The 23559-nt window shown below is 36.0% G+C and overlaps 1 protein-coding gene across 1 annotated transcript in view; it reads left to right on the top strand.

The window, feature by feature from the left end:
* CD109 (CD109 molecule) overlaps window positions 1–23559 on the top strand; it is a 129489-nt gene that overhangs the window by 48508 nt on the left and 57422 nt on the right. Inside the window, exons 6-15 of the mRNA XM_041725239.1 lie at window positions 6785–6824; window positions 9592–9676; window positions 14015–14111; window positions 14367–14508; window positions 15255–15364; window positions 17829–18053; window positions 18886–18987; window positions 19076–19138; window positions 19740–19916; window positions 22695–22847. Coding sequence (XP_041581173.1) covers window positions 6785–6824; window positions 9592–9676; window positions 14015–14111; window positions 14367–14508; window positions 15255–15364; window positions 17829–18053; window positions 18886–18987; window positions 19076–19138; window positions 19740–19916; window positions 22695–22847 — 1194 coding nt within the window. The remainder of the gene's footprint in view (window positions 1–6784; window positions 6825–9591; window positions 9677–14014; window positions 14112–14366; window positions 14509–15254; window positions 15365–17828; window positions 18054–18885; window positions 18988–19075; window positions 19139–19739; window positions 19917–22694; window positions 22848–23559) is intronic.

Below are 23559 nucleotides of genomic sequence, written 5' to 3'. Positions count from 1 at the left end.
TCATGTCCAATATCATTCTTCTCATTATCTTTCCTCACCATATCTGGCTCTTCTCCAGCATTCTCTAGCTTATTGAACTGCTCCATCCAGTTGTGCAAGCTGGTAATCTTGGAATTTTCTTGACATCTCATGCTCTCTCATCACCCTTATCCAGACCTTTACTGATTCCCATAGATTGTGATATTAGATATTTCAAATCCATCTACTTCTCCTTCTCTATTTCTCCCTCTACCTTTTTATCCAAGCCATCCTCATATTTTCTGTAGACATTTACAGTGCCTCTTAGTGCATATCCCTAAGTTTGCTCTTTTCCCTCTTGCAGTCACTACACAGTAGTGAAAGTAATCTAAACATTAAATTGGGTCATGTTATTGCTCAGCTTAAAACTCTCCACAGGCTTTCCATTGCCCTCAGAATAAAATTCAGATGTTTCACCATGGCCTACACAAGGTCCTGCCTCATCTGACTACTTGGCCAGCCTCATCTTCAGAATTTATAATTCCCCTATGAATTTAATTCACAGCTTTTATCATTGTCTGTAGTTACATACTTATGTGTGAGATTGTTTGATAAATAGATTGTTTCCACAGGATTAAAAGCCTCAGCCTGGGAAAGTGTATCTCCATCACTTAGCACAATGCTAAGTGCACTTACAGTACTTCTCTGTTGAAGGATGGATGAATGAATGCATTTGTTCTCCTTGGACTGCAGTTCTGTTAACTCTGATTCAGTAGCTCTGGGGTGGAAACTGGGCATATCTGCTTATTGAATCTACCAAAGTTGATCCTGATGTCTGTGTTGAAAACCCTTAGAGAAATATGTTGCAACTGCCGTGTAGGCTACAGAGGTTTAGACTCTAAACAGGAAAGGAAAGGGCAATGTGAATGTTAACAAACATTTCCATTCTTTTGTACATCCCTCATTTCTCCAAGTAGGTCAATATACATCCACTGACACTTTTATGGATGATATTTTCACTGTGATTTCTTGTTAATTTTTAAGTTCTTTGTTAATTTTATAGTAAAAATGAAAGTGGGAAAAAGGGTATTACACAACTACCGTTCTGTAGGTATTAGGGCTAAGCATAGCAAAATTAGTAGAAATCTGAATAAAACTAAAAATATGGAATTTTTCTATGTATGTTAGGTGGGAAGAAACACAGGAGACATCTAAAGATGGTAAGACATAGACTCTACTTTCAAGGATCTTACAGTCAGGGAAGACTTCATGTAATAAATGCAAAGAGCATTAGATTGAGAGTTACTTGATGTGGGGCTTATGCTGTACTCCAGGGACTCAGGATAAATTGTGTTAGCTCTGGATCTGTGTCCTCAGCTATAAAATAAGGCACTTGGGTCAGAGGATTTGTAAGCCTCTTCATAATTTTAAAATTCCATGCTTCAACTAGATGAAGGTAGAGGGCACTGTAGAACTCAGATGGGGACCATGGGGGTGGAATGGGGTTTAGATCTAGGTGACAGGAGTAGAGTTGGGAACAGGCACTTGCCTGGAGTGGAGTCCTACAGACAGTAATAGTCAAAGAGAATGTTGGAAGAGTTTGTGGGTTCAGCTGTGGAACATACTGGATATCAAGCTAATGTTTTAGATTTCATTTTACTAGTGGGCTCTAAAAACTTTTATTTTACTTTGAATGTTAATTTTATAAATTTCATATAAGGCTTCTGAGGAGAAGGAAAGCAGAAATTATATGTGAATGTCATTATAAAAGATATAAAAATTATTTTATTATTTTCCTCTGATTATAAAAGTAATGCATACTTAATGTAAAAACAGCAAAACGAAAAAAAAACAAAAAAAATAAAAACAGCAAAACGTTATTCAGTAGACAGAATGACGTGCTTATGATAAACCTCTGGACGAAAAAAAGTCATTGATATTTGTTGTCTTGTCGATTTCTGTAGTATGACATGATTGCAATAGAATTTTAGGGAGATCATAACATGTGGGGAGATTAAAAGGAGAGGAACTGAAGTCAGGGAGACAGCCACGAGGTTAGCATCAGTGCTTAGCAAATACAGCCCACCTTCTGTGTTAGGTTATAATAGTCTAGTCTGAAGGTAGTAGGGGGGTGCTTTAGGGGAGCAGCACAAACGAAAGAGGAATGGGTAAATTTAAGAGACACTTTAAAGGAAGATTCATCAGGTTTAGGGGATGCTTGGATTGTGAAAGGGAGAAAGGAGTAAAAGGTTAAATTAATTAGGAAAGGGCATCAGACTGATGTGGCTCTATTGCCATGGCGGACATCCTAAACAAACCAAAATTTAAGTCTGTAAATGTCTCAGGGTTATGAAATCAAAATTCTAGGAATAACCAGTCACAAACAGCCAACTAGGCTTTAAGTTACAACCATTCAGTAATTTCCTTACTTTGCTTCTGCCTTTTGTCTATAAAAGTTTCTTCCTGAGCTCTTGTTGGTAGAGCATGCCTGACCACTAGCAGTTTAGGACTGCCCAATTCCAACTGATTTTTGTTCACATAAACCTTAACATTTTTAATGTGCTTCATTTTACCTTTTGACAATGTGACTTTGGGCACTCAAGTAGACTTTTGGGAAATTGAAATGATCATTAATGAACATAAATGTGCAAACAAAAATCCACCCAACACTTTAGTTGTGTTTCTGGCATTTCTTTTTACTTCAGAAATAAGAGTTAAAAGAAGCTGACCTGCATTTAAAAAAATATATATATTTATATAATATATATATTTATATAATAAATATATAATATATATTTATTATATATTTATATAATAAATATATAAATAAAATATATAAATATATTATATATGTATATAATAAATATATAAAATTTATATAATATATATCTTTTTTTAAATGATCATGTAGCATGCCATATTCCTTTAAGTTTATTAAAAATAGAAATTCTCTCAAGAGCTGGATGGCTTCATGGTTAGAGAAGAGAAATTCTGTGACTGGAATAGATGTTTGTAGCAATTCACATGTCTTTAATTTGCATCCAGTCATAGCATATTTTTTAGGACTAGTGAAAGAAATTTACTTTTACTGGTATTTTCTCTTTCATTTGGTCGATGTTTGTAACATATACTGTCACAATGAACTATTGATTTAGGGATAAGGGGAAGAAAGAAATTACAGAGATTACTGAGAATACGTCCTGGTTCTCCTTTGGATTTGTTTAGGAAGTCTAATTGAGACAGGCTTATATCTCATACAAATAAAGAGTGAATGTATATGCTAAGAGCAGGTTTTGTAAGGGAGCACTTTCACCATGGAAGAGCGACCACTTGAGAAAAGCAGCACTCAGAAGATGTTGATGAGTTATGTATTCTTGCACCTGGAACGGTGTTTTCTTTGAAGACATGCTGCTGAAATATTTACTCTTTCAGGTCAGCCTTCCTCTCCAGTTGTTGGCAGAGTGAATGAGTACAAATTGTATTTGATGAGCTAGAATAATCATGAAAACTCATTTTGAGGCAGATTGTTTCTGTGGAACTGAAGGAACATTTTTAGTAAATGGGATTGTGCTTTTCTTTTTCTTTTTCTTTCTTCTCATGTTTTTAGTTAAGGTTAGTCAATTTAGTTCATCTAGAGTTAACATAGAACAGTTTGGAAGTACATTTTATTTTTTTAGATCAGGGTTCAGCAAATAGTTACAACAGGGGCCATATAGGTTTGCAAAGCCTAAAATATTTACTATCGATTCTTCATAGAAAAATTTTGCAAATACCTGTTCTAGACTTATGAAAGTACTCAGTGTTTTTATGGTTATATATGACATAAGTTACTACTGATTCTCTGAATTATTAATAGTTTCAAGTATTTCAATATCTTCTACCATTCCTGATTATATGTTTTGTAAAAATATTTAATAAAAATGACTGAACTCATTGTGGAAATTGGTATGGCCTGATTGCCTAATGGATAATATGTTGAAAATTACAAAACTCATTTCTGCTTTTGAAAACCCTTGGATAGTAAAATAATTTATTTCTTGATTTGCATTTCACCACTTATAAACACCCTGGGAAAACATCATCCAGTACAAAGCACCCTGTCAGCGCTCAGTTACAAAATGGTTTTGTGATTTATTGGGACAATTTAAAATGACGGTAAAAAGAAGCACTCTTTTACTTTTTTCCTCCACTTTTCCATGCTGTTGGCCTCTTCCACTCCTTGGCATTTATATTCCTTCCAAATACAGGACAGAGAGTTAAGGTTACTCTGCGGGCCATTTGACAAATGGCCGTGTCTCTTCAGGGTTGTCTGATTCTTCTTATGAGAAGGTTATTTCAATTTCTGGCAGGAGACACTGTACAGTAATTGAGGTTAATCTGAGGAGCCCTGTAAGAACAAGCCTGGGGACAAGAATCTATTTGTTCATTCATTTTTACATACATTTATTTAACAAACATTGAAAGCATACTGAATTAGGTGCTCGGCACCCAGTGATTTAGATGGATACAAAGCAGATAATTATAACATATTGTGTTAAGTGAAACAATTGAGTTATATAAAAGTTATTATGGGAGGGAATGGTATCTAACCCAATACGAGGAAAGGCAAATAAGAAAAGTTCCCTGGAGGAGGCTAAATCCAGTTAAAGAAGTCCAGTAACTTCTGTAGGACATTTGAGGGGAGACATCCAGAAAGTGGACTTAAGTCTGAATCTCTGGGCTGAGGTATGGGCCAAGGATATAGATTTAAGTGTTTTTAGTATAGAGATGGCAATTAAAACCGTGAGAGTTGATGAACTCACTTAAGAGTCTGAAGAATGGGAAGAGCATCAGGTTCAGGGTGGGTAGGGCCAACATTTCAGCATAGACTGAATGAAGGAGGAGATAGTAAACAGGAGAGATGGAAAATCCAGGAATTATCAGAGATGATGAATAATATAGGAGACAGAAGAGGAGAATTCATTTCAAATATAGTTAATGTAACTACTTATGTGTTTAACAAATAAGTGCCTAAAACTTGGTTTCAAGGCTATTTAAAGTAGGCCCAAACAAATCAGTTCATTTCCTACATTTGTCAAAGCTAGTTCTATTTACTTAATCTAACACATATTTACTAAGCACTTTTTTTGGTATTAGACATTCTTAGGTTGGCACCTTCAAGAATAAGCTATGAGGGATAAAAAAATGATCTAACATGGACATGGTGCTCAAAGAACTTGCAGCAAGATAAATTACATACCAAAATATTTATGGTGTAAAAAGGGACAGAAGGAACTATAGAGCATAGAAGCTTAGAGTGCCAAGATTGCTTTTGGATTGGGGATTCAGGGAAGCAGTAATATTTGAGTTAAGTCTTAGAAGATGAGTAGAGATGGAAGTAGGATAAGCATAGGGGAGAGTAGGAGCTGAAACACAGTACATAAAACTGCAGGACACTGTCAGTCTTGCATTATTGCTGTTTACTATGTTTGTTTCCATCTCTTGACTGACCTTCCTATGTTGAAGACTAATTTATCTTTACAGAGCCTCATATGGTGTTTTGCATGTAGTACTTACTGAGAATTTGCAATATGAATTTAACTTGGGAGAAAGATCATCATTGTTTTAAAATTGCTTATTACATAGCCTCACCTGTGCTAGCCTCAGTAATAAAGCCAAAACTGATTTCATGACCAGCATTCTTGTGTTTATAAGTAAAAGAGGCAATACGGGTAGATTACCTTCTTGATTTGATTTCTGCGGATGACAAATTAGAATTTGTAAATGAACCGAATACATGTAATTGTAACATTCCTATATAGGACATGAAAACAATTTAAGATAGAAGCCACAAATGTGATTCTTAGGGCCTTGATCAACACAATTTCTTTGGGATCTACTTTAAATGACATCATCGAGGCTAAGTTTTAAGCAATTATTTTGTTAGCATATAAATAGTTACATTTGTTTTAAACTTTGAAATGAACTCTATCCTTCTTTTAGGATTAAAAAACAACTTGTACAGTTGCTTTGAATTAACCAAGGATGATTAAAAAAAAGAACCTAGTTTGTAGCTGCATCTGTGTATTTGCTTTGATAAACAGAGAGAATCAGATTTAGAATGCAAATTTTAATGGTGGAGCTACTTAGCTATTTTGAAGAGATTCTATTTAATATGTTACTTATGGATTTAGAGTGGGCAGAAATATAGGGAATTAGGAAAAGTGACATAATAATAGGCCACATATTTTCTTGTTGATCTTAGAAAAGGGAATAATAATATTTGTTAAAATAGAGTAGAATGTATTATTTGCAGGTTTGCACAAGAAAGTAATTCAAGGACTTTGGAAGGTAAAAAATGTTAGTCCATGATGATTTTATATTTTTGATTATGTATAAATACTTGAATTATGTGTAACTTTATTTTCTCCATTGTTTTTTTTTTTTTTTGAGAATGAAATTTAAAACAAATTTGAAGTCATGGTTTGACATGTGTTATTCTTGCTTCATAAATTCCTAGAATGTGTAATTTAATCTAATTTTCATTTCACAAATGTTTAAAGTCAAAATAAGCAGTTTGTTCAAATGACCTGCAGTGAAATATAGAGACAGATCACCTTTTTGTATTAGTGAATTGACAAGAAAAACTCATGAAATCTCATAGGCTTCATGTTGCAGGTGACTAAAAATAAACTTCCACAAGTTAAAATGAACTGTTCTTCTCATTGAATCATTATAAATGCAATTAAAAATAATTTTCTAAATCTTTTTATGTAGGTAAGTAAGCAAGCGAAATAATTAAATAAGAACTCTTTTATGTTTTATCTTTTTTCCTTCCTCCCAATAGGACCAGACATATTATCAATCATTTCAGGTTTCAGAATATGGTAAGAGTTCTTCAATTTATTTTGAAAGAAAAAATATTTGAAACTTTCCACAGAGATAAGAGAGATTTCCAAGAGATATGTTATTTAAAGTAAAAATCCTAGTGAAGGTAAAATCCTGGTATTTCGTACAGGCCTAAACATATTTTTTCCTTTGTAAAAGATATAGATGGTTATTGTGGGAAAAAAAGAAAAGAAAAAAGGAAACCCATCACCTAGAGTCCTATTATGTGGTCTTTCTTATGTATGATTTTTTTGTTTTTCTACTTTGTTGTGCTCTTAACATATTTACATCTTTGTTATTTTTTAACATAACATTAGTTATTTCCCATATTTTTCATTTGGTAGGCTTTGGTAAAGACAGTTTGTTTAACTTGGTTTAATCCTCTTCTTGCAGGTGTCACATTTATAGAACAGTTATACATGTATAGATAAAGACCACGTGGCTCAATTACTTTGTTGGTAGATGGAGAGGGAGGAAAGCTGAGGATAGGATCTCATCTATTAGTATAGGATCTCACTCTTAGTTATAATTTGGGGGGCTATTTTGAGGCTACAAATGAGCTTTATCATTTGATTTGTGTCACTTTTTGACATTGTATCTCATTCAGGCAGTAGTAATTCTGGAAAGTAGTGCCACAACTTTGTGGCTCAGGTTCCACATAACTCATCCAGCACTGTCACTTTTTAAAAGAAATTTATTTATGAGAGAGAGAGAGAGAGAGAGGGACAGAGAGAGAGAGAGAGAGAGAGACTGACTACAAGCAGGGGGAGGGGTAGAGGCAGAGAGAGTAGCAGCCTCCCCGTTGAGCCGGGAGCCCAATGCCAGGCTTGATCCCAGGATCCTGGGATCATGACCTGAGCAGAAGGCAGATGCTTAACTGACTTGAGCCACCCAGGAGCCCCAGCACTGTTACTTCTAAGTCTCATGATCCACTAGAACAGGAATCAGCAAAATTTTTTTCCTAGAAAGGGCCAGTTAGTAATATTTTAGGCTCAGTGGGCCATATGTCTCTGTCATAACTACTCAACTTAGCTGTTGTAGCAGGAAGCAACCATAGACAATATGTAAGTGAATGTGGCTATGATCCAGTGAAATTTTATTTAAAGACGTGGAAATTAAAGTTTTCTTTAATTTTTATGTCATAAAATATTCTTTGATTTTTTTTTCCCCCAACAGACTAAAAATGTAAATGCTATTCTTAGTTCATGTCAGTTATCATTTACTGACCCCTGGTCTGGAACTGTGTTGTGCAAATTGGGGGGGCGGGGTCACTTATTACATGTGGCTATTGAGTGCTTGAAGTGTGGCTAGTCCAAGTGGAAATGTACTCTGAGTGGGTTAAAAGATCAGATTTTGAAGACTTAGTAAAAAAAAAAAAAAAAAAAAGAAAAATAGCTCTTTAATAGTAATTTTTTATATTGAGTACATGTTGAAATAATAATATTTTAGGTATATGGCACCAAATAAATTATTACAAAAATTAATTCCACATGCTTCTTTTTGCTTTTTAAATGTGGCTACTAGAAATTTGAAATTGCACGTGGCTCATATTTTATTTCTTTTGGACAGTGCTGTTCTAAAAAAAGAAATCAGAGGTCGCCAAGGTTTTTATCGGCTATTTTCATTTCACATAGAGGTGGTTCTGGGTTGTTATATATTATTGAATTCATTATAGTGGAGGTAGGGAATTCATTGTTAGCCTATGATGTTTGAAGAAGGCACATTTGAATTCTTTGTTCTAAGGAAATCCTACCTCTGAGTCGATCATTTGGCTTTTTTGGCCCTCTGATCCTAGATTTGTCTAGGAGAGTCTTAACATACTAAGGGCCTTTGGCCTGGTTTGGAGTTGGAGGTCTGATTTATATTGTTTACCTATTGGCCTTCTATATATTTCTGTTAATTGAATGGTGAGATGCTTTGTAATTGGACTGATCTATTTCTTTAGCTAGTGAAGTTCAAGAAAAAAATTTCTATAGACTAGAAAGATACAAAATTTTTTACTCTGGTGGTATGCTTTATATTACATAGTGTTCATATTTATAAAATGTTTCATATCTTAATTATATAAAGCTGACCAAAGTAGGGGCTTTTAACTTTGGGATTGACTTCAGGAATCACTGTCACATGAGGAAAAGCATCATTACTTTGTAGCTATATTTTAGTGACTAACTTAGAAATCCTGCTACACAACTTTCCCTTCATAGCAATCCATTACATTTGACTATCTCCAGATTCACCTTTGATTGTCTCAAAGAATAAGGATTCTGTATGACTGCATACATGGCACCATGCAGAGGGAGAGTCTTGGGGCCCTAGGATGTACTTTTAGTAACCAAGTTGGAGAATGTCCTAGGGAAAGGAGTACTCTAGAAGCAATTGTTTACCACATGATGGGAAAGTATTTTAACAAGCAGTAAGGTGGCACCAATGGATGATCCCTGGTCTCCCAGCATTCAGATGCCTTAGCAGCTAGGGTTCTGGATACATGTAGGTTCTACCAATGAGAAGCTTCCACTGACACAAGTGTTCATAGCAACTGGCCCACACTATCATTGTCTAGTCGCCATCCTCCTAAGGGTTTTTCATTTTAGATGAAATGAAGTGCTTTTCATCTGTGTGTTACTATGTATTTGGATTCTAAGGAGTCTAAGTTCAAATAGTACCAATTGTCGACTTCATTAGAATAATCCAGTCTTTCTTTTGTTAAGCTAAAAGTGATAGTAAAATAGATTCTTTAAGATATTTATCCTTACTTTTCTTTTCCAGTATTGCCAAAATTTGAAGTTACTTTGCAGACACCATTATATTGTTCTTTGAACTCTAGGAGCTTAAATGGTACTGTAATAGCAAAGTAAGTATTCATTTGTTTTTATGGCTACATACTGTTATAAAATTGACAAAGAACTCACTATATACTCCAGAGTATTAGCACCATGTTCTGCTTATTAAAATATCCCAATGGGCAGAAAACAAATATCTGTAATAAATAATTAAGCATGGACATATCTATAAAGGTCTTTGCACCCATCTGCCTGCTTCCAAGCTGATCCAGTCCTGAAATATTTCCCACAGACAAGTATCTTTCTGAGACTAGCCAGGGGATTTACATTATAGATTGTTCCAGATTTTTAAAAAAGTCATATCTTTATTCCTTATTCAGCTGACATGGATCAAGGGTACTTAACTTTTCTTCAATCTTAATTTTTTTTCTGGCAGTAATGGAGGTTGAATCTTGGGGGAGGAATTTGTTAGTTATCTTATGGCAATTAGCAAATGAGTGAGTAGTTCATAGCCCTCATTATTTCAGCAGATGTACACAGAGAGATTCCAACACATCTGTATGGTAGAGGTATCATGGCTCTCATGATTTTGAGCCATTGGCTCAAAATCATTTCACTTTGCTGTGGTAAAAAGCATCCTGAGAGTCCTAGACTAGCAGTTCTCAAAAATGTAGGCTGGAGTTATTCTGGTACTAATCTTATGTAGCTTTCATTTTTGATGCGTGAATAGTTGTGCTTTGCTTTCTGAAATTTATTTAGTTTCAGAATTTATTTGTAATAGCTGATAAACACTGGACTCCCTGTCACTGCTTTCTCATCACCATATCCCTCTCTTGGTGAGGGTTTGTGGCAATGACAAGTGATGGGCAATGAGTCTCCTCGTGGAAGCAGCCCACAGGCGAGATGTTCTGAGGACTCCTGGTTCAGATTTTATTTGGCAAAAAAAAAAAAAAAACCCATGTGAAAATCCTACAACACAAAGGCAAAAATATGTCTACAATTTATATACCAACTTAGTTTTCTGCTGTGTTCAACTAAGGGGTGGCTTCCAACATGAATTTGGGTACCGTGGATGGATTTGTAGTTTAGAAAACACATAGATACCTGCATTTTGCATAATTATTATCCTCCCCTTGATCTTAGCTAAAGGCTAAAGATTCTGTCTGGGTTATATTTTGAGTTCTTTGACTAGAGTTTATGAAACAGTGAGTGCAAATCCACACAAACCATCAGTGACCTTATGGATTAGGGAGAATGTGGATACCTTCTTTGCTTCTGTTTTTGGTTTTCAGGGCTGGGCTAGGGATTCACTACAATCAGTTAAAACAATTATTCTTAAGCTCTGGTCACTTGCCAGAAAGTTTTCTATACAACTTTTGTGTGTGGGGGTGTGGATCCCCTGACACGCTCCTTTCTGCAAGCCCAGTGAGAACTCTTACAGGAGCATCTCTTTACTTGCTAGATGGGATGCTGCCAATGAGTCACGAATTGCTTAATAGGGCCAATTAGATTAAATAAATAATAATAATAAAAAGAATCCTTGATGGGGATCCCTGGGTGGCTCAGCGGTTTAGTGCCTGCCTTTGGCCCAGGGTGTGGTCCTGAAGTCCCGGGATCGAGTCCCACATTGGGCTCCCGGTGCATGGAGCCTGCTTCTCCCTCTGCCTGTGTTTCTCTCTCTGTCTGTCTATCATGAATAAATAAGTAAAATCTTTAAAAAAAAAGAATTCTTGGAGTTTCACCCAGATTCTCATTTGTAGAGCCTCTTTGAAATACTAATGGCTGAGAACAGCATGACCATTACTATGGCCCCTGGTATTTCTTTAGTATTCAGCATGTTGTACTGGCATCATTTTCCTTAGTATGTGTGTCAATCAAGGTTCCACTGAAGAAGCAGAGCCTGTAGGAGATGTAAATTATGAGGTTGTTGCAAGGAATTGGCTTATGTGATTGCGGGGGACTTGTTTACATTCACATTGAGAATACACTTTACATCGTCACAACAGATTAAGGAAATCTTTTTGACCAGCAGAGTCTTTTATCAGTCTATAAAAATTGGCATAGACCTATTCTAGAAATACTGTGACCCAGAAAAGATGGAAATGATGATGAAGTGATAATCTATCAAGGCATAGTTAATGTGAAGAGCATTGCTTGAAATTTCCCAGAGAAGGTTAACAGTCTCTTTTTGGTTTTGAAATCTTTAGCTGAGATGAATAAAAATCGGCGTTTGTTTGTTTATTTTGATGTGAACATCTGCTCACTATTCCCACCTCATTAAAATAAATAATAGACTGTTTTCCACTAACCATGGAGAGTTCTAGAGGATTGTAAGAAAATAACATAGCACACATCTAGTTCTTTCTATATATTCTGCAGACAGTAAAACTTGTTTATTTATGTTTTATTTTTAAAAAAGATTTTATTTATTTATTCATGAGAGACACACAGAGAGAGGCAGAGACATAGGCAGAGGGAGAAGCAGGCTCCCTGCAAGGAGCCTAACGTGGGAATTGATCCCAAACCCCAGGATTGCACTCTAAGCCAAAGGCAGATGCTCAACTGCTGAGCCACCCATGCATCCCTGCAGATAGTAAAATTGAAAAAATATTTTTTAAGCTAAAGTTTACTTAATGTATTTATTTTTTGATGAATTGAGACACTTGTACCTTGGAAATGACATGGAAAAAAGGTGGGAAAAACATGAATTATGCTGATAGGTTCAACTTTTTAGGTATCATTTTGTAAACCTTTTGTGCTATGGCTGTTTAAATAAAAATCTTTGTTTTGTTAATGATACTACCCTAGCATATATTTGATTTGCTTTTTAAAATGTTGTCAAACTATAATTTTCTGAATCATTAGTTTATTCAAAATGCTTCCAGATTTATTTAGGACAATAACTGTCAGTATCCTTGTTTCATAATTATTATAATCAGCTTGAGGCAAAGAAAGCTAAATCTGCTTCACATTTAAACCAAAATAAAAAATATTTGTGTCTGAGAATACTTTAAATTATGTCTGGATTTTCAAGCCCCCTGTCCTATCATGTGATAGAACTCTTTTAAAATATAATGTTCTGGTATCCTAATGCATTTATTTAATCTTTAACAAGATACAAGAACTGTTAAGTTTTGAGGACTCTCTTTTGAATGAATAAATTTGGTGCTGGAGTTGATGACCAGGGTTTCCTCTAACATTACTGTTTTCATTTGGAAGGCAATGCATTTGAAAATGTATTTGTTTTATTCTCCTTAATTTGGAACATGCTATATTTTATCATTGGCTTTTGAGTTGAGTTGATCCAGATGAGGGGCTGTTTCTGTGTTCAACTAATGAATTCAGGAAATAGGAGTTTACTGTTAGATTTATAGAGTGCAAAGCAAAATTGACTTCCACATTTGGCTGAGTATTTATTACACAAAAGAGATGGAAGGAACCCAGGAAACACATTTAAAAAAGGCTTTCTGGCAGTAAAATGGTTTACCAAAATTGCCACTCTTTTTTCACATGAAGAGATTTTCCCATCAATGAAGAGGGATAAAATGAATATATAGAATGTAAAGCAGTAGAGATGAGATTTGATTCAAGAAGATAAATTTTGGTACTTTGGATAAAAAATACTCTTCTTTTACATTTTTCTGCACAAGTCCAAGCTATGAGCACATTTGGTGCCCTGGTGTGTTTGGTCTAATAAACTTTTCTGGTTAATATTGGAACATGCAACAATGGGCCTTAGTGATTACAATTTTAACTACCATTTAAAAATGTTCAAAAGGGGCACGTAGGTGGTTGAGCATCTGCCTTCAGTTCAGGTTGTGATCCTGGGATCCTGGGATTGAGTCACACATTGGTCTCCCCACGGGGAGCCTACTTCACCCTCTGCCTATGTCTCTGTGTCTTTCATGAATAAATAAATAAAATCTTTTTTTTTAAATAAATAAAATCTTTGAAAAAAAAATAAAAATGCTCAAAAGCTACAAAGTGTCCTGGGCATGCAGTTAATGGGCCAGTCTTGATTTCTAGGAATAAAACATTTTCGTAACTTGAAATATCTTTGGACAGGAAACTGCACTTGCAATTATGATCAGATTTTCCTCTGGATCTCTAAATGGTTAGAGGTAAAGTATTATTATGAACTGTTTTAAAGTATTGTAGTTTCTCTACAAAAGTCTTCTCATTTTGGAGACTTAATTTTAAGGATCACCACTTATTAAGGATATTCCTAGATATGCTTAGTTTAAAAAATTTGCAGTGAGAGTATTTTTAAAAATATAATTCTTTTAAGTTGGATTGCCAGTGTATGCTATTGAAAGTAATATTTTCTTTTTTCGAAAGTAATATTTTCATGTGCTATGTTGATAATATCAAGTAAAAAATGTAAAAAGACCCCATTTATTGTTTTTCAGGTATACATATGGGAAGCCAGTGAAAGGAGATGTAACACTTACATTTTTACCTTTATCCTTTTGGGGCATGAAGAGAAATATTACAAAAAATTTTAAGGTAACTTTTACAGAGATCTTATAACTTCTCATTGGAAAACACTATAAGTATACTTTTACTAGAAATGAGATTTCATACTGAATTAACAAATAATTGAGTGTAAGAAAACCAAGAATTTTCTAGAATTGGACAAATGGGAATCTACCCATTTTGTACCCCAGAGCCATTATATTTTTGTGACTTAGTTTGAATTTTATTTTTAAAATTTGAATTGCTAAAGTGAAGAATAAAATTGAATTATCTTAAACAAAACAGATAAATGGATCTGCAAACTTCTCTTTTAATGATGAAGAGATGAAAAAAGTAATGGATTTTTCAGAAGGTCTTTCTGAACACATGTATCTGTCTTCCCCTGGGCCAGTAGAAATTTTAGCCACAGTGACAGAATCACTTACAGGTTTGTAGACTTTGAAGTGAAGGTAAAGCTATTTATATGGTGCTGCTCTCTCTTCTTCCTTATTATAATGAGTACGTTCCGTTGGAAGCCTTTCTAAAGATGCTACTTCTGAAATTGTCATGACTATTAATTAGTGTCACCTGCAGAATGTTTTCATTATAAAGGGGACACTTCTTTTCTTTCCTAATTTTAATTTCAAATGTTTGGAGGAATGCCTATTTTCTATGATAGTTTGTGCTTTAACCACATGTGGTAGGCATTTGTAATTTTCTCCATTTCTGCTTTCTTTTCAACCTGAAAACTACAGGGAAAGGCCTAACTAACCACTTTGCAGCTGACTAACCACTTTCTGTTTTTTTTTTTTTTTTTTTTAATCATTTAACATCTTCTGAGCTCTTGTTTGCTCATGGACAGTTTTCTCTTTCAATATTAACATAAAGGTTAATTGCTGGGATCTTTCTGTTGTTCTCAACGACTTTCCCCAAACCTCAAAAGACCCAAAGATGATTCAGTGAGAGGCTTTAATCTGCAGTGTCCATGTTGTGGATGGTGCTTAGAAATAGTAATGGTGCTTAGAAGGGGTCCATGGAAGATGCAGTAGAACTGTATGGTTCTCTTTATGACCAAGCCAGTGTGGGAATGAGGCTTCTGTGCCCCATTAATTCCTTGAGGAAGTAGCTTAGATAGAGAAATTTGGTGAATAAGCTGTTGCGTTTGGCTTCTAAATGGTGCAATTTTCAAAACAGGTATCTCAAGAAATGCAAGTTCTAATGTGTTTTTCAAGCAACATGACTACATCATTGAATTTTTTGATTATGCTACTGTCTTGAAGCCATCTCTCAACTTCACAGCCACCGTAAGTTGGCATGTTTATTAATGATCTAAAGCAGCAAGTTTAGTTTAATGAAACAGAATAGCAGATAATATTTTCAGTGCTTTCAAAAAAAATTAAGCCCAGAGTGGATAGATTACTTTTCCCCTTTAGATATATGAAGTATATGGAATTGTTCCCAAATAAACTTTAAGTTTTCTTTAAAAAAAAAAGTCTCCAACAAAAGTATTTTCCTCAAAATTTATTTAATGAGGAATTTAAATTAGATTTAGATTGCTACATTGGAGCTTTTATAAATTACTTGGAAGAATTAGATGTTAATAAAAAATTTCAATTCAGTTTGATTTTCATAATGACTAATTTTAGTTCTAGCAAAGATATTGCATTAAAAAATTATCAACAAATCTACTCTTTTTTTTTTTTGAGTTAACACTTATGGAGTGAATTTTGACAACATGCAAGGCAAGTTGCTGGGTAGGGCTTACAGAGCTAAGAAGAACCCAGTCTCTACCCTGGATTCACAGTTTTTGTGATGGTGACAAGAAAATATACACACAAGTATGACTTAAGGCAGGATAAGGTTACTGTTATGCATACACTTCTGTAGTGATTTAAACCAGGGGTTGGCAAACTTTTTCTGCAAAGGACTAGATAGTAAATATTTTTAGCTTCCTGGGAATATGGTTTCTGTGACAACTATCCAACGTTGCCATTGTAGTATGAAAGCAGCCTTAACTACTTTGTAACCAAGTGAGGGTGGCTATGTTCCAATAAAACTGTATTTACAAGAAAACTGAATTTGGCCTTCCTGCCTGCCATAGTTTGCTGACCTCTGGTTTAAAGAAAGGGGGTATCATTTCTTGTTGAATGGATCAAGAGAAGTTTTAGATAGTTTCTGATTTCAATGATCATATAATTTAGTTTGAGAAGGTAAGAACAAAACCCTTGAGGCTGCAAATGATAGCTTCCAAGTGAGTAGTGAAACAATGAGAGTCTGGGAGGAAGAGCTGGCTTTGGAATAGTGATGAGAGGGTCATTAAAGGTTGCTTTATGGAAGTGGAAGATTTAAGCTATTTGTTAAAAGATCAGTAGGATATTTTATTTTATTTTTTTCAAAGATTTTATTCATTTATTTGAGAGAGAGAGAGAGAGAGAGAGCAGAGTGGAGGGAGAGAAAGGAATAAAGAATCCCAAGCAGACTCCACAATGAGTGTGAGCCTGACTCGGTTCTCAATCCTGTGACTCTGAGATCATGACTTGAGCTGAAACCAAGAGTCAGATGCTTAACCAATTGAGCCACACAGGTGCCAAGATCAGTGGGTTTTAAGTGTTTGCTGTGGGGGTGGGAGATGGGGAGCAAGATGAGCTGAGACACAAGGCAAGAGCCCTGCTTGTCAAATTCAGGTGCATTTCCTGGATCAGTCCAATTGTAGCAGATTTGTCTGGTAGTGGTGAAAGAGTAAACCGAAGGCAAAGTGTGCAGAGTCTAGAGGATCCTAAATGGTATATGCATGGTTTTGAACTTTGTACTTTAAGCAGTGAAAAGCCTAGGAGCGGGGATCCCTGGGTGGCGCAGCGGTTTGGCGCCTGCCTTTGGCCCAGGGCGCGCTCCTGGAGACCCTGGATCGAATCCCACATCGGGCTTCCGGTGCATGGAGCCTGCTTCTCCCTCTGCCTGTGTCTCTGCCTCTCTCTCTCTCTCCCTGTGTGACTATCATAAATAAATAAAAATTAAAAAAAAAAAAAGCCTAGGAGCCTTATGCTGTGAAAGCAGCATTCCAGGGAGATGGATCGGGGTGTGTGCAGGAAGATGGCTGCGGCTCAGGCATGAGGTGGCGAGGAACCTTGAGGGGGTGGACATTCAAGTGGAGAGGATGCAAGAGAGAAATACAAGACTTGGTGTGTATTGGATTTGAGAGGTGGGAAGAGGGAAGGGAAACTGAGAGATGAGAAGTCTGGCAGAATTGTGCTGTTAGCAAAAATGGGAGAGGCGAGATGGTTGCTCAGTTATAAATGTACTGAATTTGGTTTGAGAAGGATACATAAGTAGAAGTTTCCTGCAAACAGAAATTGGGTGTTGAGTATGAGCTCCAGAGCAAGCTGAGGAAACTAGTAGGAGTGCTGAGACCTTTGAGAAAAAGAGAAGCCCAGATAACTGATAATTTGGCCTTGACAAATTCCCACATTTAGGGAGAGGAAGGGGGAACCTAAAAAGGATACTATGAGGATGCAGAATGAGGGCTTTGGAATAAAAAAGGTGATTATGGAGCCATAGGAGCAAGAGAAGCCATATAATATCAAGAAGCAAATGGTCAGTGGTGTCAGAATCCTAGTGTGAGACTGATTCATCTGGAAGTCAGGGTAATACCAATAGTTTTTCAGAGTTCAGTTTAATGGAAATAGCACAGATGGGAACTGGATTCATCTGAACTTAAATCCTTTGCTTTTCTTGTTACCTGTTTTTAAAATGTTGTATTCTGACAATTAGGTGAAGGTAACCCGTGCTGATGGCAATCGACTGACTTTTGAAGAGAGAAGAAATAATGTAGTTATAACAGTGACACAGAAAAATTCTTCCGAGTACTGGAGCAGATGGGACAGTAGAAAGCAGGAAATAGAATCTGTCCAGGTCATAAATTATACTCTTCCCCAAAATGGAATCTTTAAGATTGAATTCCCAATCCTGGACGATTCCAGTGAGCTACAGTTGAAGGTACCATCTGTTTCTTATCATTATGTTATCGCAACAACATTATTAAAATTATAATCTCGGGGTAGGCACTAATCCTGATAGAGGTCAGAATGCACAGGACGTAAGAAGTAGACACGTGTTTATATTTTAAAAAATGGAGGAAAGTGTTAAAAGTAACTTAGTAACAGTGGCTGATGGGTAGACCAAATGCTTCCTTGGAAAATCATTTTGGAGAGCACACTGAAGTGTAGTATTCTGAAGATGTGAAGAAGCTCCTGAGATTCCCAGTCTAGGTTGGTTTTCAATCATTTGAAGGTGTATTTTGTAGAAGCTGAAATGAAAGAGGAAAATATTTTTTAAAACCTATACTCCTTTGCTGGGTTCTTTCCCAGAGTGGCTCATCTGAGACACCCCAGCCATTCCTGCTACCTTTCTTTTCATTACTTAGCCCTCCAACAGGTTTGGTCCTTTGAGGTTTACTCTGACTATTGGTAGATACATAGGTTGGTTGTAAATGAACTCTATGTTGTGGAGAGAAGGAAAGGAGTCCTTTCTCATTTTGTTCTCTCTTCTTGTGGTGTTTCCTGATACTATACTTTCATTTATGAAATAAGGACTATGCTTTTTCTTCTTAGATTATGGTGATACAGATCCTCTTCTGTGTTTTAAAGCTGTCACTTTCTTTATATAATATAAGCTATACAGTGAAAATCCAATGTCTCAGGAGCACATTTTTTCTGCAAGAAAAAAGTGAAAGTGAATTTGCCTTTCAGAAATTATTCAACAGATAGTATCCTTTCTCAGAGTGTTACTGAAGATGAAAATTTATTTGCTCCCTTTTTTTTTGTTATAGGCCTTTTTTCTTAGTAGTGTGAGTAGCATGGCAGTTCATGGTATGTTTAAGTCTCCCAGTAAAACATACATCCAGCTAAAGACGAGAGATGAAAATATAAAGGTAATGCTTACAATAACTTATGATTACAATATAATGTACTCTTTTTCAATTAATATGTGTTTATTAATTAAGATTTTTTTTTTTCTAGGTGGGATCACCTTTTGAGTTGGTGGTTAGTGGCAACAAGCAATTGAAGGAGTTAAGCTATATGGTAATCCCTTATAGAATCTAAATTTATTATCTTCTATGGGATCATTTCAAATGATATCTACCTTATATCTAAACTCACTAATTTAAAAAATTCACTCTTAAATCCTTTAGGCTGCCCTTTTTATATTGCAATCAATTTTTTTTCTTCCTTCAGTTACATTTGCATTTCCAACCTAAGATGGATAATTAAATCTTGCATTATGTTTAAAATTTAAATTTCTGTGAGATAATCCATCTCAGTTTATTATAGAAAATTATAAAGTATGAGAAAAACCAAAAAAATAAAAATTGCTGCCCATAGCTTAAATTTTGCTAATCTGACTCTCCAGTGGTGCTCTGTATTCCTTCCTCTCAAAAAATAGATTCATGACTGTGAAGCTACTGTTGTCTCAATCAGTATTTCTTTATCTTAACCTTTTCTGTTTCCTGGCTTATACTCTCTGTGTTGGACAGGGAGGTTTTCTTGCATTCAAAAAGGCTTTGAAGTTGGTTTAAGTCAACAATATGTGTGTATAGTTGAAATTATGATGATTGTAGCCGTAGTTGGGATTCTTACTAGCTTTGGCATAAATGAAAGTAGAGTCTTCTACTCTTCTTTTCAGGTAGTATCCAGGGGACAGTTGGTGGCTGTAGGCAAGCAAAATTCAACAATCTTCTCTTTAACACCAGAAAATTCTTGGGCTCCAAAAGCCTGTATTATTGTGTATTATATTGAAGATGACGGGGAAATTATAAATGATGTTCTTAAAATTCCTGTTCAGCTTGTTTTTAAAAATAAGGTAAGATTTAAGGTAATGATGTCAGAAGAAAACTTCATATTAATGAGGTCTGAGAAATGTAATATTTCTTTAGAGAAGTATCACTAAACAAAACTGGTTAGAAATTTATATTCATTTCCAGAATATGGTTAAACCTCTTCATATTATTACTACATAGGTATTTTCACATGTGGAATTATTGGGCAATGTGGGTCTTATTTGTAAGTTATGATTCTTGGCTTTAAGACTTTAACTCAATTCCATGAGGTTGTTTCAGGATCTCCCAAATGGTGGAGTCAGTATTGCTCTGGCATGGAATTCCAGCGGCAATTATAGAATTTGTGTGGTGCTGATATTGGCATGAGAGTGAAATGAAGGGCATGGGAGGGAGTGCAGCCATCAGTAGAGATGGGTGGAAGTAGAGCCCAGATCTGGTTTATCCATTTCACCAGCCTGCAAACTAACCCAGGACAGATTTACAGTAAGCCTGGCTACCTTGCATGTGAAGATTTGTGTAGACTTTGGTCTCCAGAAGCACCAGGGATTTTTATAGTTTAAGATGTATATAGCTTGTATAGGAAACCCCCTTGAACACCAGCTTTGTAAAGTAACCTGGCTATAAGAGTGCCAGGTGGAATTGAATCATCTCACATGTTATAAAATGAGCCATTGTTCTCAATGAAAGCTGCTGCCTTTTCAGTTTAAGAAAAATAATCATTATTTAAAAGTATTGATTTGCAGAGTACAATTCCTCTGATAGCATTTCTGTCTGCTTAATTTGTTAAAATTCTGAGAGGTTGAAGTAGTCATCCATGGCTTTTGTTGACAATGGTTAACTAACTTTGTTAAAATAGAATACAAACCTCTATTTTTCATTTTATGCAGAGTCTTTTCAAAGACAGTGGTACATTCTGTTATTTTTAGAGCACAAAATTTGACTTCTAGTGATTCCATTAATCTCCTGACAAAGATGAGTTTTAAAGTAGGAATCAGGCTTAAATATGGAAGTGTACATCTTTGAAAGTGAGACCAAGTTTTAAAAACGTTACAGCATAAGAGGTCATTGGCTTTGAAGAAGCAGAGTGTATAAATAGCATAATTCCAAGAAATTTCTTAGATATGAAAGATAAATACAGTTTCAGGTATAGTTGCAAAGATATATCTTTCTCTACTTTTTTTTTTAAAGTAATCTCTACACCCAACATTGGGCTTGAACTTACAACGCTGAGATAGTTTCATGTTCTACTGACTGAGCCAGCCAGGCACCACTCTTTCTTTACTTTTTATATAATGTTTATTACATTACTCACAAAGAACCTACAAATTTGAAAAGAGGATATATTTAAGCAGGAGAAAATTAGTCTTTTTGATGTTCGATAATGACTGTGGAATAAATGGATAGGATGTGGAAGGCTCAAGACATGGAAATTTAGCGATCATCCACATGTAAGCAGATTTTGAAGCCATTGGGTCTTGGAGGTGCAGAGTAAAGAGTGAGAAGTTCAAGGTTGGAACATGTTGCTCTCCTCTCCTTTCTTTTGGGTATGAGTGGGGAAACTTAAACTGTAAGTAAACTAGATACAGTGGTGTAAGGGGTATATGTATAAAAAGATTTCATTAGAGAAGTTAAACTGGCAAATCTTTATACAAGACTCTTGCAGTAGGGGGAGAGACATTGAAGCAACATCACTGAAGCAAAAGGCAGGAGAGTTTTAAGCAGAGGATAAGCTTATGGAAAAGTACTGGAGGATGTTGAGGGGAGATTGGTCAATGTGATTAGGACACCCACCTCTGTTTGCTGACTGGCAACATATAAGTTAGGCTCCTGTCCTCCACAGAGACTAGAAGATCAATCAGGGACTCTGTCTTTTTGGTGATTACATTTCAAAGGATTGGCTCCCAGGTCCTTGAGAAAGATGTTTTGAGTTGGAAAACTGTCAAGTAGCTGGAAGAAGACTTCTATTTCAAAGGGGCAGAGAAAGAATTTATCATTGCAAGTTTTCTAAAGTAAATGCTATAAGGAAAGGGAGAATAAGGGGCTTCTGGTCAGGAGGAAGTCTGTCTGAGGTTTAGTCAAACTGAGGGGAAGATTAAGCCACTATGGCAGTGGACTGTTGAAATAGAGCTAGACAAAGTGAACATTCCTAATAGGAAGGGACCTCATGACAAAGCCATTCACTTTCACTCTGTTGACACAATTGAGGCTCTTTAAGAAACACTGCTTAGGACCACGCTTTGATGAATGTAATGACGGATAAGTTCAGGTGGCCATAGAGACACAGAACATTGGGCCTACCAAGTGTTTGGTCTGATCACCACCTCCCTTGGACAGACATACCCCTGCCCCCAGCCCAGGTGGTTCTGTGAGTCCCCAGGGGAGCTCTCACTTGACTCACTTCAAAGTTCAGGTTACTAGCCTGTGAGGATCTCTGGTTTCTTCCTCTTTCCTGTTCCCCCTCCAGGATACTGTGCTTCCCCAGGTGTGCCAGACACTACTGCCTTCTCTGAAGCACTGGGAGATGGAGAAAGGGAAGAGGAAAGGCAGAGAAATGAAGGATAAATCAGATTTATGCCTGTGAACTGTGGGAGGTTCTATGACTTGTAAACACCGTGAATAAAGTTTTTTTTTTTTTAAATTTCTTTCCCTATAGAAGGTCTATGTATGGTTTTAGAACAATTTCTGAGACAAGGCAAATGTAGAATCTTTGCTAAATTTTGAGTAATTGAACTGCTGTTGGTAAGACATGTAAGTAATGCTCTTAAAAAAGTCAAATCAACCCCATTTTCCCTCTCTCTTAGATAAAGCTATTTTGGAGTAAAGCTCATGCTGAACCATCAGAGAAAGTCTCTCTTAGGATCTCTGTGACACAGCCAGACTCGACAATTGGGATTGTAGCTGTTGACAAAAGCGTTAATCTGATGAATGTCTCAAATGATATTACAATGGAAAATGTGAGTTGGGGGCAGCCCTGGTGGCGCTGCGGTTTAGTGCCGCCTACAGCCTGGGGTGTGATCCTGGAGATCCGGGATCGAGTCCCACATCGGGCTTCCTGCATGGAGCCTGCTTCTTCCTCTGCCTGTGTCTCTGCCTCTCTCTTCGCTCTCTCTGAATGAATAAATAAATAAATCTTTATAAAAAAAAAAAAAGGAAAATGTGAGTTGGGCTGTTTTTTCATTATAAAAATACATATTAAAAGAGCAAGAAGGAGGGGCGCCTGGGTGGTTCAGTGGTTGAGCATCTGCCTTTGGCTCAGGTTGTGATCCCCGAGTCTTGGGATCAAGTTCCGCCTCAGGCTCCCCACAGGGAATCAGCTTCTCCCTCTGCTTATGTTTCTGCCTCTCTTTCTTTGTGTCTCATGAATAAATAAATAAAATCTTTTAAAAAAAGAGAGCAAAAAGGAAACCTTATTGCATTACTTCAAATATCTGAAAGAAAAGGAAATTTCATTAGTTCCTCTTCAAGTATAAGTCAGTTATCAGTAAAGCTTCCAAATAAAAAGGATTTGCATTCTGGTTGTTAATGTTAGAAAGAGGCTTCATGTGATGAAGTGTTTTTGCTGTTTTACATGAGAGATGCCCTCTAGAGTTTTCCCTCATTTTCATACTGTATTTGAATTTAAGACTCTTGAGAAAGTACTAGGTGTCAGCAGTACTAGTTGACTTG

The sequence above is a fragment of the Vulpes lagopus genome, chromosome 1, assembly GCF_018345385.1.
Source record: "Vulpes lagopus strain Blue_001 chromosome 1, ASM1834538v1, whole genome shotgun sequence".
Lineage (NCBI taxonomy): Eukaryota > Metazoa > Chordata > Mammalia > Carnivora > Canidae > Vulpes > Vulpes lagopus.
Note: the sequence above shows the minus strand (reverse complement) of the source record. Positions and strands in the feature narration are given on the sequence as shown.